The following is a 19,152-nucleotide window of genomic DNA, read 5'->3' on the forward strand; positions in this document are numbered from 1 at the left end:
TACCGAATTTTATAAGGTGGATGTGCTGGCATCTGCGGATGCTTCCTTTTGGCCGCAACGTTTTGCTGGCTGCTGTTTGGAGGGCTTTTGGCCTTCCTTGGGGGTGTCTGTCTGTTTCAGGTGGGCCTCATCTTGCTATTCTGATGAGACCTATGTGGCCTGGTTGGCTATGTTTAGCCTTGGGGACTGATTTTTGTTCTGCTGTTCCCACCCCTCATTTGGGTACTGCTTTGGGATGTCCCTACTGATATGCATCAGAGGACTGCGTCCGTCAATTAACGATAGAGAAAACTGGATTTTTGACTTACTGTAAAATCCTTTTCTCTTAAGTTCATTGACGGACGCAGTAACCGCCCCTCTTTTTTGAGTTGGGTTGGTGTTGCTTCTCTGACACTGCTTTGATATAAAACTGACATCCTATGCAGGAAGACAGAGGGTGTACCCTCCGGGACTGCCCATAGGCATAGCCAGAACTTTTTTTCTGCCTAGTGCCCTACTCCTGTAGGGGGCAGTATAACCCTACTGATATGCATTAGAAGACTGCTTCCATCAATGAACTTAAGAGAAAAGGATTTTACGGTAAGTCAAAAATCCAGTTTTCTCAGTGGCTCGGGTCTTGACCTTCCTTCAATGGGGTGTTGAGCAGAAATTTGGTTTTGACTAATATTAAGGGCCAGGTGTCAGCCTTAGCAGTCTTTTTTTTTTTTTTTAACGACCCTTGGCCTCGCACTCCCAGGTGCGTACATTTTTTTTTATTTAGGGGGTTTGACATTTGACTCCAAAAGTGCGGTCCCCACTACTGCCTTTTGATCTCAGTTTGGTACTTTCAGCTCTCCAGAATCCCTCTTTGAAAATCTTCAGGAGATTCCCCTGCTTACGCTGTCCCAGGAGGTGGCCTTTTTGGTGGCTATCATTTCTGTGCGCATGGTGTCAGAATTGGCGGCATTGTCTTGTCGCACCCCTTACTTGGTGCTCCGCAAAGATAAGGTGGTTCTTCGCCCCTATCCGTCCGTCCTTCCAAAAGTTGTTTTTGATTTCCATTTGAATTAAGTCATTGTGTTGTCTTCCCTGTGTCCCACCCTAAACACCCTAAGGAAATTGCGTTGCATTCCATGGATGTGGTTCGAGCTATTTGGGTGTACCTGACAGCAACTTTTAGGAAGTCAGGCTCACTATTTGTGCTCATGGATGGGTCTCAAAAAGCACTGTTCGCTTTGTCTGTGACCATTTCCAGATGAATCAGACATTCAGTGAGGCCTATTCACTTAAGGGTCAGGTTCCTTCCTTTCTCTATGAAGGCGCACTCTACGTGGGCGCTCAGTACTTCTTGGGCCTTCCATCATCAGGTGTCCATGACGCATGTGTGCAAGGCGGCTACTTGGTCGTTAGTGCACATTTCCACAAAGTTTTATAAAGTGGATGTGTTGGTATCTGCGGATGCCTCTTTTGGCTGCAAGGTTTTGCAGGCTGCTATTTTAGAGGGCCTGTTTCCTCTTTGGGGGTGTAATGTTTTCAGGTGGGCTCCAGTTGTTTTTGGTTGTTACCTGGTTAGCTAAGGTTTAGCCTTGGGAATTTTTTCTTGCTGTTCCCATCCCTTATGTTTGACACTGCTTTGGGACGTCCCAATGGTCAAGAAGATCAGGAGCTTTGTCCCGTCAATGAATGAAAGAGAAAATGGGATTTTTGACCTAACGTAAAATCCATTTTTCTGATGTTCATTGACGGACACAGCACTCACCCCTCTCTATGGAGTTGTAATTCTTCTGATACTGCTTGTAACAAAACTGAGTACCTATAGCAGAAAGGGGGAGTATACCACCTGGGACTGCCCATAGGCGTAGTCAGTCTTTTTTCTGCCTAGTGTCCTACTCCTGTAGGGGGCAGTATAACCCAGTGGTCAAGAAGATCAGGAGCTGTGTTTGTCAATGAACATCAGAGAAATGGATTTTATGGTAAGTCAAAAATACCATTATTTGTGCTGTTGTCAGAACATGTCTTATACTGAAATGCATTTGGTTTTCTATATATATTTAAAAATCTGTGTAATGGGAACAAAAGGGGGAGGCTTTGTTATGCTAACTTTGCTTTTTCCCCCCTAAAATTCATTTTCTAGGTTGGGTTTGGTTTGGATCATGTATCTCGTGATGAGATTAGGGAAGAAGATCTTGATGATTTATATGATAGCCTGGAGATGTTTAACCCAAGTGACAGTTGTCCAGAGTTAGAAGAAAGTGAGAGTGTCCTCAGCACCCCGAAACCGAAACTGAGGTACAAGTTTTTCCATTTGTGTTCTCTTTTTGTTTTTAATCACCATTGTGCTGACTTTGGATGGGTCACTTTTATATGTATCGTCTCGGTTTAATTATTTAGACCATTCTTTGAGGGCGTTTCCCAGTCCAGTTCCCAGACTGAAATTGGAAGTCTAAACAGTAAAGGAAGCCAAGGAAGAGACCTCAACAGTCCAGTGAGTACTATCAATGAGAGAATGTGAAGGAGTGGAAGAAATGTTTTTCTATGTATTGTTCATATGGAAGCACAGCTCACTATGGCCACCATTGTTTTGTGGGGCTTTACAAAATTGAAATGTGAAAAGTACAGCACAATACCAACTTTATGTAAACATAATTAATTTCCACACCCAAATAAGCTTAGGTTCAAATATTAGGCACACATAGTAATAGAATATTAACATAATAACAATTTAATATATAGATTCTTTTTTTTTTTTTTTTTTTTTTTTTGCACATCGGTGTTCCAGGGGGACCTTTCAGTTGAAGTAAAAATGTCTCGTCGGGAAGAGTCAATGGACACAGAAAGTCAGGTAAAGTTGGACATACATTATTCATTATTCATATATCTAGTACTGGTTGACATGCTGGCACTTCAAGATGGTTTGGCGAGGTATAGATTAGTTGCAAAGTTAAAGCCAATCTGTCGCTATTTTAAGAATACAAAATAAGCCCTGCCGGCAAAGAAAGGTAATAAATACTGACCTGTTCCACTGCCTGCTCTGCTGCTCTTCATTCTCTTACAGAGCTAGTTTGCTAAAGAATTTTTAGGATCTGACACATTTTTGGGTGCGTCGAATACTTTAGTCCCTGCTGTGTGCTGTATTTCCTTTTGCTGACTTAACGTCATTTTAAGACCTTGGGTATCAACAAGGAGACCATAGGAAATGAAGATTAAAAACCTTTACAGTACACCTGACAGGTCTAATATACACAGTACAGTACAGGACATTGACTTAACATGACAAACACAGGTTTGCAGTTGCCTCTAGGGAGGAATCTAAAGCTGGCCATAGATCAAAATTTGGCCAGTTCAGCAGGAACATGCCAAATTTTTATCCATGTGTGGCTGTCCTATTTGACTGAAGAGGATCATTTAACACGGATAGGTAAGACACGGTCCCCCTGTATGCTTTTGGCCATTACCATTAAAGAACAGGGCAGTTTATAAATTGTATTAACTACTGTGTAACTTTTTCAAATTTAGAGCTAAAACACAAAAACTCAGAGCTTTATATCAGTTTGATGAACAGAAGTGACATCACACCACAAGTTTCCCATTTACTGATTCTTCTCCCTGGACCTCTTATAGAATACTTTAGGTGTTTCCCCTTTTGCCTGGGTTGATACTTTCTCCTTCTGGACACGCTTATTCTATATCCTGCACCCTACAATGTGAATACCACACGACACTTCACTTAGGAGTGACGATGCGCCCCTTGCACTGGAGGAGGGGCTGGCTCTAGCACCAATCTCCACATCTGATTCTTGCTCTATTTCAAGCACGCAACTGGCCTACCTGACAAAAAGCAGAGTTTTTGCATCCATGCTACAACTAAAAAAGCCATCTTATTTCAGTCACCTTTTGCCCAAAACACCATGCCTTTTCTTCTAATCCTGTTTCTCTACCTGACTCAAATCCCGATATGCTTAAAAAGTGAAATGAGTGAAAATGATGTAGAGGCAGTATTGGAGGAAGCTGTTGAACATTTCCCTCCTCCAGAATGATATTCTCTTAATGAGAAAGTAACATGCAACATACTTGCTAACTTGTAAAAGCTCACTGCTACCTAAAGTAGTTCAGGACATCAATCCTCTGCCCCCCTGTCCAGCTTGTCAAGAGAAAATCACCTTCCATTGCCTGGATGTAGTTTGTTCTTTGCAAGTTAACCTTGCAGACACGGCTTCTTTTACTCTGTCTATGATCATACTCTTGGTAATTCTTTTCTACAAACCATAGGAGTTGGATGAAATTGGCTTGTCCACAAATCTTTAATCTCTGAATTCCTAAATTCCTAAATAGAATACAAGAAAAGGATTTTTGGCAAATAAATCCCATTTTTAGTTTTATCCTCCTTTTCGATTCTTTGCTACACATCTTATCATGTCTCAGCAATTTAGAATGGACCTCTTTTTAGCCATTCAGTGATTGCTGTTATTGTTTCCATTCAACTAAAAGCATGCAAAGTTTTATTCAATCCTGTTTACAGTTCTAAAACCTCAAGAAGGCATTTTCCCTTTCTGTATCGTTCATTGATAGACACAGCTCCATAACTTCATTACCATTGGGTTATGCTCCTCCAATCAGGAATAGGCACTAGGCAGGAAACATTTTTTTACCACACCTGTGGGGGCTGTCCCTGCAGGCATAACCCCACACAGTCCACTTCAGATTGCAGTTTGTTTCTGCCTAGTTTTAGAAATAGGACCTTAGCTCTCTGCTGGGACTTCGGTCTTAGCTGTAAATAGGGAATTTTTATTATTTTGTGATTTATTTTATTTTTACTAGTTAGTTCCTGGAGAACTACAAGCAACAGCCCACTTTGGTTTCAGATTGGATAATCTAGATCCTTAAGGTCTCCCAGCCTGGCCAGTGAGCATGAGCAGGTTATAGTCCAGAACTAGGCCTTGCCACGACAGTGCCCCGTCAGATGGAGACGAGCATGCGAGTGAACCATCTTGTGAGTCGTGGCGTACACCCTGGCTGACAGCACCCCCATCCCAGGTGGGAGGTGATCTGTTTCGGATTGGCGCCCACGTGGTATGGTGAGTAATTGTCCCCCCAAAACCTCCAGCGGTCTTGGGGCGGACGGGGGACCTGTCCTTGGAATGGTCGGACCCTCGGTTCCCTTGGCCTCTCGGCAGGACTAGGCCCAAACCCCTCAGTTTTTTCCCCTACCCTATGCAGGTTCCTATCTAGGGGGGTGCTGTGGTGCCTTTTTTGATGGGGGTGGTTGGTCCTGGTGGGGTCCCTTTCTAGGGACCCTCCAATGCCTAATGTTCAGGGACCCCTTTTTGGGGTCCTGGAGACCGCATGGCGAGCCATGGGGGCAGCCATTTTTCTGTGGATCAATGTGTTCTTTTTCCCATTGTATTACATGGGCAGCCATTTTCTTTTCCCCATAGGAATGCATGGGGTGGCCATTTTTCACTTTCATTTTTCACAGAGCATGCTGGCAGCTCCTGAGGTAACGTTTTTCTGGGGTTCCCTGTGGGTTTTCCTTGTACATTCTGCTGTTAGATTGTACTAGCCTGGGGTTTGGTAGCCCACTGAGATAGTTTTGAGATTGCAATTTTGGCGACTCTTAAAGGGACAGTGCACTTTTTTCTTAACAGTGTAAAATGGAGTCACAGGATAACATTTCACCTACAGACCCCTTAGGTGCTGCTGCGGACTCTTCTGGGTCACAATCACAGCCCGATATCACAGCATTTTTTCTAAGCCTGATGTCAAAAGTAGATTTTGTAATTACAAGTGTTGCCAGCCGCAAATGCCCTCTGCCTTCACCTCCATCGGCAGTGTCTTCAGACTTTGAGGCAGATATGGCTGCCGCAGACGCACCCCACCCTGCAGGGTTGGTGTCTTCGCTTTCTGTCGGTGAAGAGGACCTGTCCTGCGCGGGAACCCGTCAGTGCGGGAAACTTGAAAATTGGCTGATGAATCTACAGCGTCGGGTACGCATGACCCAGGTGCTTTTCATTTCCTGTGCCAGATCGTTTCTATCTTCAGCACGGAACTCTCCTGTAGCTTCCAGACCAGTTAGGTGGTAATGTTTTTGGGGTCCCTGTAAGGTATTCCTCACTCACACTACTGCAAGCTGTGTTAGATTGGGACTTGTTTTACCGCTGGTGCAGCGGTGCGGATCGATTTTTTGCGACTTTTTTAAAGTGACACTGCATTTTTTTATTTTCAGTGCTAATGGAGTCCCAGGACAAATTTTCACCTGCAGACCCCCTCAGTGCGGCTGTGGGACCCTCTGGGTCGCAGCCCCTATCTGTTTTTACAGCAGTTTTGGAAAGCCTGGTGTCCAAAGTGGATTTAGTTTTAAAAAGTGCCGCTATCCGAAAGCGTCTTTTGCATTTACCTCCCTCTGTGGTATCCTCAGATTCTGAGGCAGATATGGCCACCGCGGATGCACCCCACCTTGGTGGATCAGTGTCATCGCATTCTGATGGCAAGGAGGAAATGTCCTTGCCAGCCGCCGCACAGGAAAGCGCGCTGGTTGAAGCACTTATAGTATTAGTGGGGGAAACCTTAAAATTGGCAGCGGTGTCTACAGTATCAGGGATGCAAGTGTCTTGGCTCCCGAAAATCCCAGAAATTGGGCAAGGTATTCCCTTGTCCTGATATGTTTCATGCCATTGTGTATGAACAATGGCGGCGCATCAAGCACATGCTGGTGGTGCCTAAGCATTTTAAACGCTGTTTCCCTTTTACAGATGCAGTATCCACTAGGTGGACTGTGCCACTGAAGGTGGATCAGCCAGTTTCCAGGCTAAACAAGTCTAATGTGGTTCCGGTGGAGGAATCACTGACTTTTGCGGACACCGTGGATAGTCCCTATCCCTCCATTTACACGTGATAGCGGGTTCCATTTTGAAAACTACTTTAATTCTCTGGTGTTAGACGATTACTGAATGGGTGAAGCTACTAAAAGCAAACTTGGAAGCTGAACGGCTCCCCCGGGGGTGTTCATGTGAAAAAAAAAAATCAAAGGCCGATCTGTCCGGATCTGCACACAAATCTTCATGAAGGGGTGCTGTCACCCGTTTCTGGGGTGGGAGGATGTTTTCGCTTCTTTCTGGAAACCATGGACCTCCTTGTTTCAGGACATATGGGTTCACAAACTGATCCGCTCGGGGTACAAGATCGCTTTCCGGGCTCGACCGTCGGACAGGTTTCCCGTCCAAACTTCACCTATCTCCAGACCAGTTAAGGGACTTGTGAGGGGCGGTACACGATTTGCTGTTGCAAGGAGTGATTGTGTCGGTTCCCGCTCAGGAACACTTTCAAGGGTTTTATTCAAACCTGTTCACCGTGCACAGAAAGGAGGGCAAGGTGCATCCCATCCTGGACCTCAAGGCTCTGAACCGCTTTGTGCGGGTACAGACGTTTCGGATGGAATCTATCCGATCGGTAGTGGCGTCACTACACCAGGGAGATTTTTTTGCCTTAATAGATATCAACAGTAGCAAAAGAGCATTATCAATTTGTGGTGTTAACCCTTTGGTCTTGCCTTTGCCCCCAGGGTTTTTAACCAGGTACTAGCCCCAGTGTTGGCATTGCTGCACCAACGGGGGATTGCAGTACTGGGGTACTTAGACGATCTCCTATTGAGAGCGGACTCTCTTTCAGCCCTGATGGGCGATCACTGTCCAAACCCTGCAGGAGTTGGGGTGGACCATCAATTTCAAGAAATCCACCCCGATACCTTCCTCGAGTCTGGATTATCTGGGCTTTACTCTGGACTCTGCCTTGACGAGGGTCTTTCTTCCCTCAGACAAGGTGCAAAATTGCAGGAGGCGATTCTGTTGCTGTTGGGAACTGATCTACCCTCTGAGAACCTGCATGCGGGTATTGGGTCTGTGTAACGCTCCTGCGTTTCTTATATGGTGTGGATTTTCAGCTGCAGAAATAGTTCCACGTCAGTAGTCATGTAAGAGATATGCTGAGATACCATTCCCAACCTCAATGACTCATCATGTGTGGAAGGTCTTATTTCAGCCAGTAAATACACACAATTAGCAAGCTGGTTCCTAGAGTGACTTTATGTATGTGGTAACACAATGATGAAGGTTGAGGGATAGGTTGAGTGGAGGTGGTAGGTGATAGACACTTGAAGGTGAGACAGTAGCAGATGGATGCAGGAAGGTTTAGCAATGTTGTATGGTAGCAGATGACAGAATAGCAGGTGGACATACAAAAGAGATCAACCCAGTGCAGAAAAGTAGCAGTAGTCTCAAGAGCTAGCAATCTAGTTATGCAGATGTGATAAACAGTCTTTACTATGCAGAGCTAGATAGTGTAAGCTTAGTATAAGTTTATAGAGAATTCCCCTGCGGGGTACTTAGCACTATTAGCGATACAGCCGAAGGGTGGTTCAGGAGAGGCGGATGATCCAGTAGCGGGATACAGGGATCAGCGCAGCGAGGTTCCGTCAGCGAGGTAAGCTTGCAAGCATGGAAGCTTCAAGCAAGGTTAGCATCCAGGTAAGGGTGTTTGAACGAACACCTGTGAGTGAGAACCGGCGATTTAAATAGCCATCTAGTCCGGCGCTGGGTGATGACAGCTCCAGTCTTAAAGGTGTATGCGCACCTTTCCAAAAGTAAATGGTGGGGCGCATACACTTGTGGAAAGTGTAATTTAGGGTACCAAAGGTACCGGAACATTACAGTCTGATGGTATCAACCTTCGAGGCGGTTCCGTTTGCTCAGTTCCATACAAGACCTTTGCGAAAGGAGATTCTTGTCAATTGGAACAAGGATCCAAAGCCCTTGGACACTGTGTGAGCCACAACACACAATCTGCTCTGTTGTGGTGGCTTCAGTCACCAGCACTATGCCAGTGCAAGTCCTTCCTCCCGTTGCTTTGGACGGTGGTAACCACAGACGCCAGCCTGTCAGGCTGGGAAGGGGTGCTGGGGAAGCTCTGTACCCAGGGAACCTGGACAACAGAAGAGTCCAAACTGTCGATAAATGTTTTGGAGCTCAGAGCGATAAAGATTTGTCTGCGACAATGGACGACTTGTCTGCAAAATTGTCCGGTTCAGATTCAATCAGACAATGCCACGGCTGTGGCTTATATCAATCACCATGGGGGCACCAAGACTGTCTTGTTGGCCAAGAAGGTGGCTGAGATTCTGGCCTGGGCAGAATGGTTTGTTCCAGCTCTTTTTGCGGCGCACATCCCAGGTGTGCAACACGGGCAAGCGGATTACCTGAGTCGTCAGGTGTTGGTCCAAGGGGAGTGGTCCCTATACCCGGAGGTGTTTCATCTCCTGTGTGTTCGGTGGGGGATGCCCGAGGTCAATCTGTTTGCTTCTTGTCTCAACAAGGTGCAGGGGTTTGTAGCCAGGTCTCAAGACCCTCTGGCTGACGCCACGGACGCACTGTTGGCTCCTTGGGGTTAGTATCGGCTGATTTATGCCTTCCCTCCATTTAACACTTCTGCCAAGGCTTTTATGCATGGTAGAGGTGGAAAGAATTCCGGTCATTCTGGTGGCCCCAGACTGGCCTTGCCGGTCTTGGTACATAGACTTGGGAAGGCTGGTTGCCGATGCTCCTTGGAGACTTCCTCTCAGGGAAGATTTGCTGTCTCAAGGCCCGATCTTCCATCCTGCTTTACAGTCGCTGGCTTTAATGGCATGGCTGTTGAAAGCCAGGTGTTGAGAGAGAGAGGTGATTCCTACGCTATTGAAGTCTAGGAAGTCGACTTCCAGGAAGATATATCATTGTACGTGAAAATCGTACATTTTATGGTGTGAATTGCCGAAGGTGCACCCTCGCTTGTTTCTCCATTGCTAGGGTTTTGGCCTTTCTACAGAAAGGGGTTGGAACAGCGGTTGGCTTTGGGCACTATCAAAGGCCAAGTGTCGGCTTTGGGTATATATTTCCAACGCCTGTTAGCCACGCATACCTTGATTCGTACTTTTCTTCAGGGAGTATGCCATATGGCTCCTCCGAGATGGTCCCCGCTACCTCCGTGGGATCTTAATTTGGTATTATCTGTTCTTCAAAAGCCTCCTTTTGAGAACATTTGGGAAAATTCTCTGCTTTCGTTGTCTCAGAAGGGTGCTTTTTTGGTTGCTATCACTTCTGCTTTCAGTGTATCTGAAATGGTGACATTGTCTTACCGTTTACCTTATCTGGTGGTCCACAGAGATAAAGTGGTACTTCGACCTAATCAGCCTTTTCTTCCTAAGGTGGTTTCGAATTTTAATTTGAATGAAGACATTGTGTTGCCTTCACTCTGTCCCAAGCCTAAGCATTCTAAGGACATTGCTTTGCATTCTTTGCATATGGTTCGGGCGATCAGGGTATGCCTGGAGGCCACTGAGTCTTTTAGAAAATTAGACGCTCTTTTTGTCCTTACCGAGGGACCTCGTAAAGGATTAGCTGCATCTGCTGTGACCATATCCAGATGGATCAGGCAGATGGTGATTTAGGTTCCTCCTTTCCCTGTGAAGGCGCATTCTACTAGGGCGCTGAGTGCCTCTTGGGCTTTTCGCCATCAAGCGTCTGTAAGACCAGTTTGCAAGGCGGCAACTTGGTTGTCCATGCACACTTTTACAAAGTTCTACAATGTAGATGTGTTGGCATCTTCGGCTGCTCTTTTTGGCCTCAAGGTTTTGCAGGCTGCTGTTTACAGAGAATTTAATTTGTTTTAATTTGAGGGTGTATGTTTTTTCTGGTTGAGCTCCTTTTTACCTGGTTGGCTAAGTTTAGCCTTTGGGGAATTACGTTCTTCTTTGCGTTGTTCTACCACCCCTCATGACAATACTGCTTTGGGACATCCCAATGGAAATTAAGTTATGGAGCTGCGTCTGTCGATGAACGATAGTAAAAACTGTATTTTTGCAAGAACTTACTGTAAAATCCTTTTCTCCGAAGTTCGACAGACGCAGCACCCGCCCCTCTACTTCTGAGTGTATGGGTTTTTTTGTCTTCTAAGCACTGCTTGAAAGGAAACTGCAATCTGAGGCAGAGTGTTTGGGGTTATGCCTGCAGGAATAGCCCCCATGGGTGTGGTAGTTTTTTTTTCCTGCCTAGTGCCTATTCCTGATTGGAGGAGCATAACCCAATGGTAATGAAGTTATGGAGCTGTGTCTTGTCGATTAACTTCAGAGAAAACAATTTTACGGTAAGTTCTTACAAAAATCCAGTTTTTCTGGGCTTAAAGTAGAATTCCAGCCTAACACCTATAACTGATAATAGCTGTGTGACTTCCTACCTTCGTATCCAAGCAGTGGGGGCAGACCGGACCGGCAGATGCTCTGGTAAGATGGATCCAGACTTAGGTATGAGGATGAAATCAAACGTGGGTTTATTCAATCCAGGTACAACAATAGACGGTGATACAATACTGTTCTGTAGTAGTGGTATCAATACTGTCCTGTGGGTGTCTATCCTGAGGCTAACTGCTGGTCAAAAACCAATGCCTTCACAAGTCCAAAAATGTGGAGTTTCCAGTCACACAGCCATAAAGAACTGAAGATGGCTGCTGGATGTGATAAGACACACAGTCTGAAAAACCACGCCCATAATATCAAAAACGTTACTAACAAGAACAAAGGCGTGCTGCATGCAAATTCTGGCCAGCAGGTGGCAGCAGTACAACAATGCATAGAAACAACATTGTGAAAGAAAGATTGATAATGCAATGTACAAATAACTATGAGGAGAACAGCACACTCCCCGCCTAAAATTTCCTTTGGAGATTTCACTATGACGAATGTCCATGAAATATGATACAAACCTGCAACAAAGAACATGTTAAAATGCAATAAACATAACCTAGTCGGGTTCCCTGACTCGTAGTGGAGTAGATCCATGAAGTTCAAGTTCAGTCCTTTTCATCCTTCAGGAACGTTCTCGATGGGTAATATTAAAATGAGTTTAATTGGCCTTGCAAACGTTTTAAGCTCACCCTTCCTGAAGATCTTTAACTCCACCTTTCGGACCTTGCCATCCTTGCTAGGAAAAACCTTTGTAATTAGTCCCATAGGGCAGGCAATCCTTTTGGTTTGTTGCTTCTTCATCAATACGAGGTCTCCTTCTTTCAAGTTTGGTTTTTGATGTTTTCTTGTTCCTTGAAGAATATTGAGATACTCTTTTCGCCATCTGTTCCAGAAGTAATCTGCCAGGTGTTCTACACGTTTCCAGTGTTTTTGGTAGATATTCCCATGAGTTAATTCTCCACTAGGCATTAGTATATTGTCTGTTTTTTGGGTAAGTAGAATAGCTGGAGACAGTATGGCTGGTGTTTCAGGATCCATAGACACTGGCACAAGGGGTCTTGAATTTATAATAGCTGAAACTTCAGCAAGAAAAGTGACAAGAGTCTTGTGTCTAAGTCTTGAAGAGTTTACATCCATCAACATAGAATTTAGGATGTTGCCTGAGATCCCGATCATTCTCTCCCAGGAACCACCCATATGGGAACTATGAGGAGGATTAAAAATCCAGGTGCAACCTTTCTCAGCCAACTGGTCTTGAATAGGCTTAGTGTCGATGTTCAGTTCTCTACAGGCCCCAATGAAGTTACTTCCTTGGTCTGACCTCAACTGTTTCACTGGTCCTCTGATTGCGAAGAACCGTCTTAAGGCATTAATGAGGCTGGATGTGTCCTTAGATTCTATCACCTCTATGTGAATGGCTCGCACTCATGCAAGTAAATAGCACAGCCCAACGTTTACTGTTTGCATGACCGCCACGGGTTCCATGTGTGGACACCATCCATGGTCCAAAGACATCCAGGCCAATGTAGATGAAGGGCGGTTCTGTACATAGTCTATCCGCGGGCAAGTCGGCCATTTGTTGGTGTAGCGGTTTTCCTCTCACTTTACGACAGTGCACACAGTCATGCAGTAGTTGGGCTACACATTTCTTCATTCCTATAATCCAAAGACCTGCAGACCTTAACTTGCCCTCAGTGATTTTGTCTGCCCTGGTGTTCAGCCTTTTTGTGGTAGTGTCGGATCAGCAACGTGGTGATATGATGTTTGCTGGGAATAACGACAGGATTTTGTTCCGCAACTCCTAGGTGGGTTTTATTCAAACGACCACCAACTCTGAGCAGGCCAAAACTGTCCACAATTGGATTTGAGTTAGCAAGAGGACTTTTTATAGGAATCTGCTGTCTATTGTTCAAGCACTTCATTCTAAATTAAATTCTCCCTGCTGGACATGACGTATTATGAGAGACTCGCTATGATAAATGTCCTCAGCAGAGAAGGGTTTATGGCAGACATGCCAACCATGACAATCTTTATCTTTCTGAGTGTTGTGATAACATCTAGCGATGTGCACTAACCTTGCAATGGTTCCAACAAGTCTCATTCAACTGGAGAAATGTTCGAAGCGATGACAGTCAAGGCTGGAGGTCTGTCTTGTTTCAGTGACTAATGCACTAACTTCAGTGCGGATTTCTGGATCATTATCCGGATCCTGGATGCTGAATACTTCCTGTACACATTCGTCTGCCCTTCCTAGCGGAAACTCTGGACCTGTAAGCCAAGTAGTTAGTAAAACTATAGACATAGGCCTGTTGGCGTGATCTGCTGGATTAAGTTCGGATGGTACATAGTGCCATTGTTCGGGTTTGGACGACCTCCTGATTCTCTCGATGCGGTTACTGACATACACATAATAGTTTTGTCTGATTGTAAATGTAACCTAAAACGACCTTACTGTCCGTATAGTACTGGACTTCATTTATGTCGACATCCAATTCTTGTTGTATGAAGTCTGCAATTTCCACTGCCACCACAGTCCCACAGAGTTCAAGTCTGGTAATAGTGTGATCAGGCTTGGGGGCTAACTTAGCCTTACCAAAAACGAATCCAATGTGACTTTGAATGTTGGCGTCTGTCACCTTCAGATAGGCAACCGCTGCTATTGGCTCCGTGGAGGCGTCCGAGAATATGTGGAGTTCCTTCTTTACGCTAGAGGTAAGTGAGGTCTTAATATAGCATCTTGGGATGCGGATCTCATTCAAAGCGCACAAAGATGGCTTCCAGGCTTCCCATTTGTGCTCTTTATCAGAAGGAAGAGGGGTATCCCAATCCTTGATGGTTTCGGAAAGCTGTCTCAATAGGGATTTACCCTGTATAGTGATGGGTGCTACAAATCCCAGCGGATCGAATAGGCTGTTCACCACTGATAGGACGCCACCGCTTATTTGAAACTGTCTAGTCCCAGGTTGATGTCCTTGAATCCAGGTGCATGATCACCTGACAGGCCCGTAGAACCCATAGTGTCCTTTCTGATGCGCCTGCCAATTCTGATTGGGAGCCCACCACTTCTGCAGCGCCTGTACTTCCTCATTAACTGGCCAACCCGGAATTCAGGTGGAAACAGCCGATTTTACTTCCCTTGGTTTTTATGAGCTGTCTTTCACAGAAGATCTGTACAGATCTATTGTGGACCAAAGCAATTTATATGGCAATACATTTTTCACCGCAAATCCAAATTTGAAGGAGGCTCAGTCACTCAGGAAATGGCGGAGCTAGCTGATCAATTCAGGGATTGCACTTTATTTGCGATGTCTCCCTTGGATGCAGCCCCTTTATCCTGTAGGGCGTTGGTGACCTTGCGTCGCATGATCTGGTTGAAATGCTGGTCTGTGGACCAGGCCTCTGTCAGGTTCTGACAGGTTCTGTCAGATCTTACCTTCGTGGACGACCGTCTGTTTGGAGCCTCCATGGAAGAGATCATTAAGGGTCTCACGGGAGGAGAGACAAGAGTACTTTGCTCCCACAGGTACACAGGTAAGGACAGAGAGTCTCACTACAAACGTGGTCTGATCTTTTTGGCTCACTAGCGGTCCTTTCGTCCCACGGGGCCGCAGGACCAAGGAGCTAAAACCCTCTTGACCCTTCTCGGGGTTCCAAGAGGTCCTGGGGTGTTAAGTCCAAGGCGGGCTCCTCCGGTCTCGCAGATAAGCCCTCCTCCACCTGAAGGGACACCCTCACCCGTACTAGAGGTGGGGGGACATCTTTGTTTCTTTCCCTATCCATGGACCTCATTCAGCCAAGACAAATGGGTTCTCGAGTTTATTCGGTCTGGTTACAAGATCAAGTTTCGGTCCTTGCCCCTGGCAAGGTTCTTCCCTTCCGATTCGCGTCTGTCTGTGGATCGGCTTCAAGGCCTTTTCGAAACGGTACAGGATATGTTGTCACGGGGTAAAAGTCCCTGTTCCAGAGTCAGAACGTTTTCAGGGGTTCTATTCAAACCTCTTATTGGTTCCCAGGAAGGAAGGGAAGGTTGGTCCTGTCCTGGATCTCAAGGCCCTGAACCATTTTTTTTTGTGCGGGTTCAAAAATTCATAATGGAATCTATTCGCTCAGTCATGGCTTCTCTTCATCAGGGGGGCTTTCTAGCCTCCATCGATATCAAGGATGCCAATCTTCATATTCCGCTCTACATCGAGCATCAACGTTTTCTTTGCTTTGCCATAGGCGAGGAGTACTATCAATTCGTGGCGTTACCCTGTGGTCTTGCCTCCACTCCTCGGGTGTTCACAAAAGTGTTGGCCCCGGTGTTAGCTATATTCAGACAAAGGAGATCTCGGTTCTTGGATATCTGGACGATCTTCTTCTGAGAGCGGAATTGTCATTGGTCCTGAAGGAGGATCTGGACATCATGGTGGGAACTCTGCAGGAGTTTGACTGGACTCTGAATTTTCAAAAGTCAGCCTTGACTCTGTCCAACAAGTTGGACTTTCTGGGGCTGACTCTGAATTCAGCTTTAGCCCGGGTGTTTCTCTTGAAAATGAAACTATTGAAATTGTAGCGCGCGATTCGCCTCCTGTTCAATTGTAGGTTGTCTCTCAGGATGATCAACATCCTGGAAATTCGAGCCATCAGGCTTTGCCTGTCCCGGTCGATGGATCATCCGCAGTGGTGTCTGGTAAGGATTCAATCAGACAAAGCCACGGCTGTGGCATATATCAATCATCAAGGGGGCACCAGAAGTGCCCTAGCGGAGAAATAAGTGGCCGGTATTCTGCAGTTGGCGGAACGTCTTGTTCTGGCGCTATCAGCAGTGCACATTCCAGGGGTGGAAAATTGCCAGGAGGACTACCTCACCCGTCAGGCACTATGTCCAGGTGAATGGTCCCTTCACCCGGAGGTTTTCCAGCAACTGTCTTCAGTGGGGGACACCGGATTTGGACCTGTTGGCCTCTCGTCTCAACCGGAAGGTTCTGAGATTCATTGCGAGGTCTCGGAATCCTCTGGCGGCTGCCGCAGACGCTCTGGTGGCCCCTTGGGGCCGGTATTGTCTGACTTATGCCTTTCCTCCAATACAACGTCTGTCAAGACTTCTGCACAGAATCGAGGCAGAAGAGATTCCATTGATTCTAGTGGCACCAGACCTTGTCAGTCCTGATACGCGGGCCTGGTAAGATTGGTAGCCGCTTCCCCTTAGGGAAGATCTTTTTTTCTCAAGGACCGATCTTCCATTCTGCTTTACGGTCGCTGGCTTGAACGTCCTGGCTATTGAAAGCCAGGTACTGGAGGATAGGGGTTTGTCAGAATTAGGGATTCCTACCCTGTTAAAAGCTAGAAAATCTACTTCTCAAAAAAATGACATTGAATTTGGAAAGCATATATTAGTGTGAGTCTCAGGGGATTCCCCCCCCCCCTTCTTTTCGGTATCGCATCTTCTTTTCGGTATCACATCTTCTGGAGTCTTTGCAAAAAGGTGTCAATCAACGTTTGGCTTTGGGCGCCATTAAGGGCCAGATATCGGCTTTGGCAGTTTTCTCCCAAAGACTGTTGGCAATGAACTCCTTGGTTCACACCTTTGTGCAGGGAGTTTGCCATTTGGCTCCCCCAGTGCGGTCCCTAGTGCCTCCGTGGGACCTCAACCTAGTACTGTCGGCCCTCCTAAGATCGCTGTTTGAGAATATCCGTGAAATTTCCTTTATTACCTTTTCACAGAAAGTGGCTTTCTTGGTGGCTATTACTTCTGCACGCAGGGTCTTGGAGTTGGCTGCGTTGTTCTGTTGGTTGCCTTATCTGGTGGTTCACAGGGACAAAGTTGTGCTTGGCTCTTGTCAGCCGTTTCCTCCTAAGATAGTTTCGGGGTTTCACTTGAATGAGAACATTGTGTTTCCTTCATTATGGCCTAAGCACCCGAAGGAGGTTGCTTTGTGTTCGTTGGACGTGGTTCGGGCCATCAGGGTGTACCTGATGGCGACTGAGTCCATTTGGAAATCGGATTCCTTGTTTATTCTTACGGAGGGTCCTCGTAAGGAACAGGCTGCTTATGCTGCTACCATTTCCAGATGGATCAGGCAGACGGTGGTGCAGGCCTATTCCATTAAGGGACAGGTTCCTCCTTTCCCTGTTAAGGCACATTCTATGAGAGTGCTCAGTGCCTCCTGTGCTTTCCGTCATCAGGCGTCAGTGATTCAGGCTTGCAAAGCGGCCACCTGGGCGTCTGTACACACGTGCACTAAGTTTTACAAAGAGGATATATTTGCATCTGCAGATGCTACCTTTGCCTGCAAGGTTTTGCAGGCCACTGTGGCAGAGACTTCAGCCTCTTGAGGGTGTTTTTTTTTCTGGCAGGTGAACTCCAATTTCTGGTTGATAAAGGAAAAGGAATTGGCAGCACTCCAGGTTGAGTCAAAATCCAGATTTATTGACTGGACATCCAAATACGCTTTTCACACACTGACTGTGTGCTTAATCATTAATGGGCAATGATTAAGCACACAGTCAGTGTGTGAAACGCGTCTACCTTGTCACGATTGTCATATTTGGATATCCATTCAATAAATCTGGATTTTGACTCAACCTGGAGTGCTGCCAATTCCTTTTCCTTTATCAAGTTTTCACGGAGGCGAGCCGGGGCATGCACCGGTGTGAGTCATCAGGCAATCCCACCACCTTGAGCAGTGAGCTCTTGTCTTTTCAATTGTTTCTGGTTGAGCTCCTGGTTTACCTGGTTGGCTAAGTTTTTAACCCTGTTGGGAATTGTTTACTGCTGTTTGTTTCCCACCCCTCATGCTGATACTGCCTTGGGACATCCCATCCGTTAAATGACGATATGACGCTGTGTCCGTCAATGATTGAAAGAGAAAACTGATTTTTGTCTTACCATAAAATTATTTTCTCTGTTGTTTATTGATGGACACAATGCCCACCCTTCTGTGGTGTTGGGTTATGTATTCTTCTGACACTGCTTGTTACAAAACTGAGATCCTGGAGAAAAAAGTACTGCCCCATAGGCGTAGTTAAGCTCTGCTAACTTTTCCGCCTAGTGTCCTACTCCTAGGAAGTGCAGCATAACCCATCCGTCAAATGAAGGTATGACGTTGTGTCTGTCAATGAACATCAGAGAAAAGGATTTTACTGTAAGACAAAAATCCAATTTCTCTATCGTCTGTCGACAGACGCAGCCTCATCTCCATGAGCTGAGTGGGTTTATGCTCCTCCCATTAGGAGTAGTCTAGGCAGGAAAATTTGAATACACACACCCAGGGGGCTGTCCCTCCAGGCATAAACCCCCACTGTACAACCAAGCACATCAGTGGTTCAGGCTTATTCGATCAAGGGTCAGGTTCCCCCTTTCCCTGTAAAGGCGCATTCTACTAGAGCGCTGAGTGCCTCTTGGGCTTTTTGCCTCTACTTGTAGAAGTTTGTAAGGCAGCGATTTGGTCGTCTGCACACCTTTACCAAATTTTACAAGGTGGATTTGTTGGCTTCTTCAGATGCCTTTTTTGGCCGCAAGGTTTTGCAGGCTGCTGTTTCATAAGAGAATGTTTTTTTGTATTTCTCTTCGGGGTCTTTTATCCGGGTGAGCTCCTTTTTGTTTGGTTGAACTCCATGTTGCCCGGTTGGCTACGTTTAGCCTTTTGGAGTTGACGTTACTGTCTTGTTGCGTTTTCCCACCCCTCATGCCTATACTGCTTAGGGACGTCCCACTCAGCTAATGGAGATGAGGCTGCATCTGTTGACGGACGATAGCAAAAATACGATTTTTGTAAGATTTTACCATAAAATCTTTTTCTCTGATGTCCGGCGACAGACTCAGCACCTGCCCCTCTGTTTTGGGGTTGGTTCTGTTGTCTTCATTGCTTTTAAACTAAACTGATGACGGGTTGTGCAGTGGGGGTATATGCCTAGAGGGATAG

General features: G+C 46.0%; 1 protein-coding gene across 1 annotated transcript in view; it reads left to right on the forward strand.

The window, feature by feature from the left end:
- PACS1 (phosphofurin acidic cluster sorting protein 1) overlaps nt 1–19,152 on the forward strand; it is a 550,726-nt gene that overhangs the window by 187,012 nt on the left and 344,562 nt on the right. Inside the window, exons 9-11 of the mRNA XM_082271176.1 lie at nt 2,114–2,268; nt 2,371–2,464; nt 2,759–2,821. Of these exons, the coding sequence (XP_082127302.1) occupies nt 2,114–2,268; nt 2,371–2,464; nt 2,759–2,821 (312 nt within the window). The remainder of the gene's footprint in view (nt 1–2,113; nt 2,269–2,370; nt 2,465–2,758; nt 2,822–19,152) is intronic.

Source organism: Pelophylax lessonae, assembly GCF_965119305.1.
Source record: "Pelophylax lessonae genome assembly, chromosome: 10".
NCBI lineage: Eukaryota > Metazoa > Chordata > Amphibia > Anura > Ranidae > Pelophylax > Pelophylax lessonae.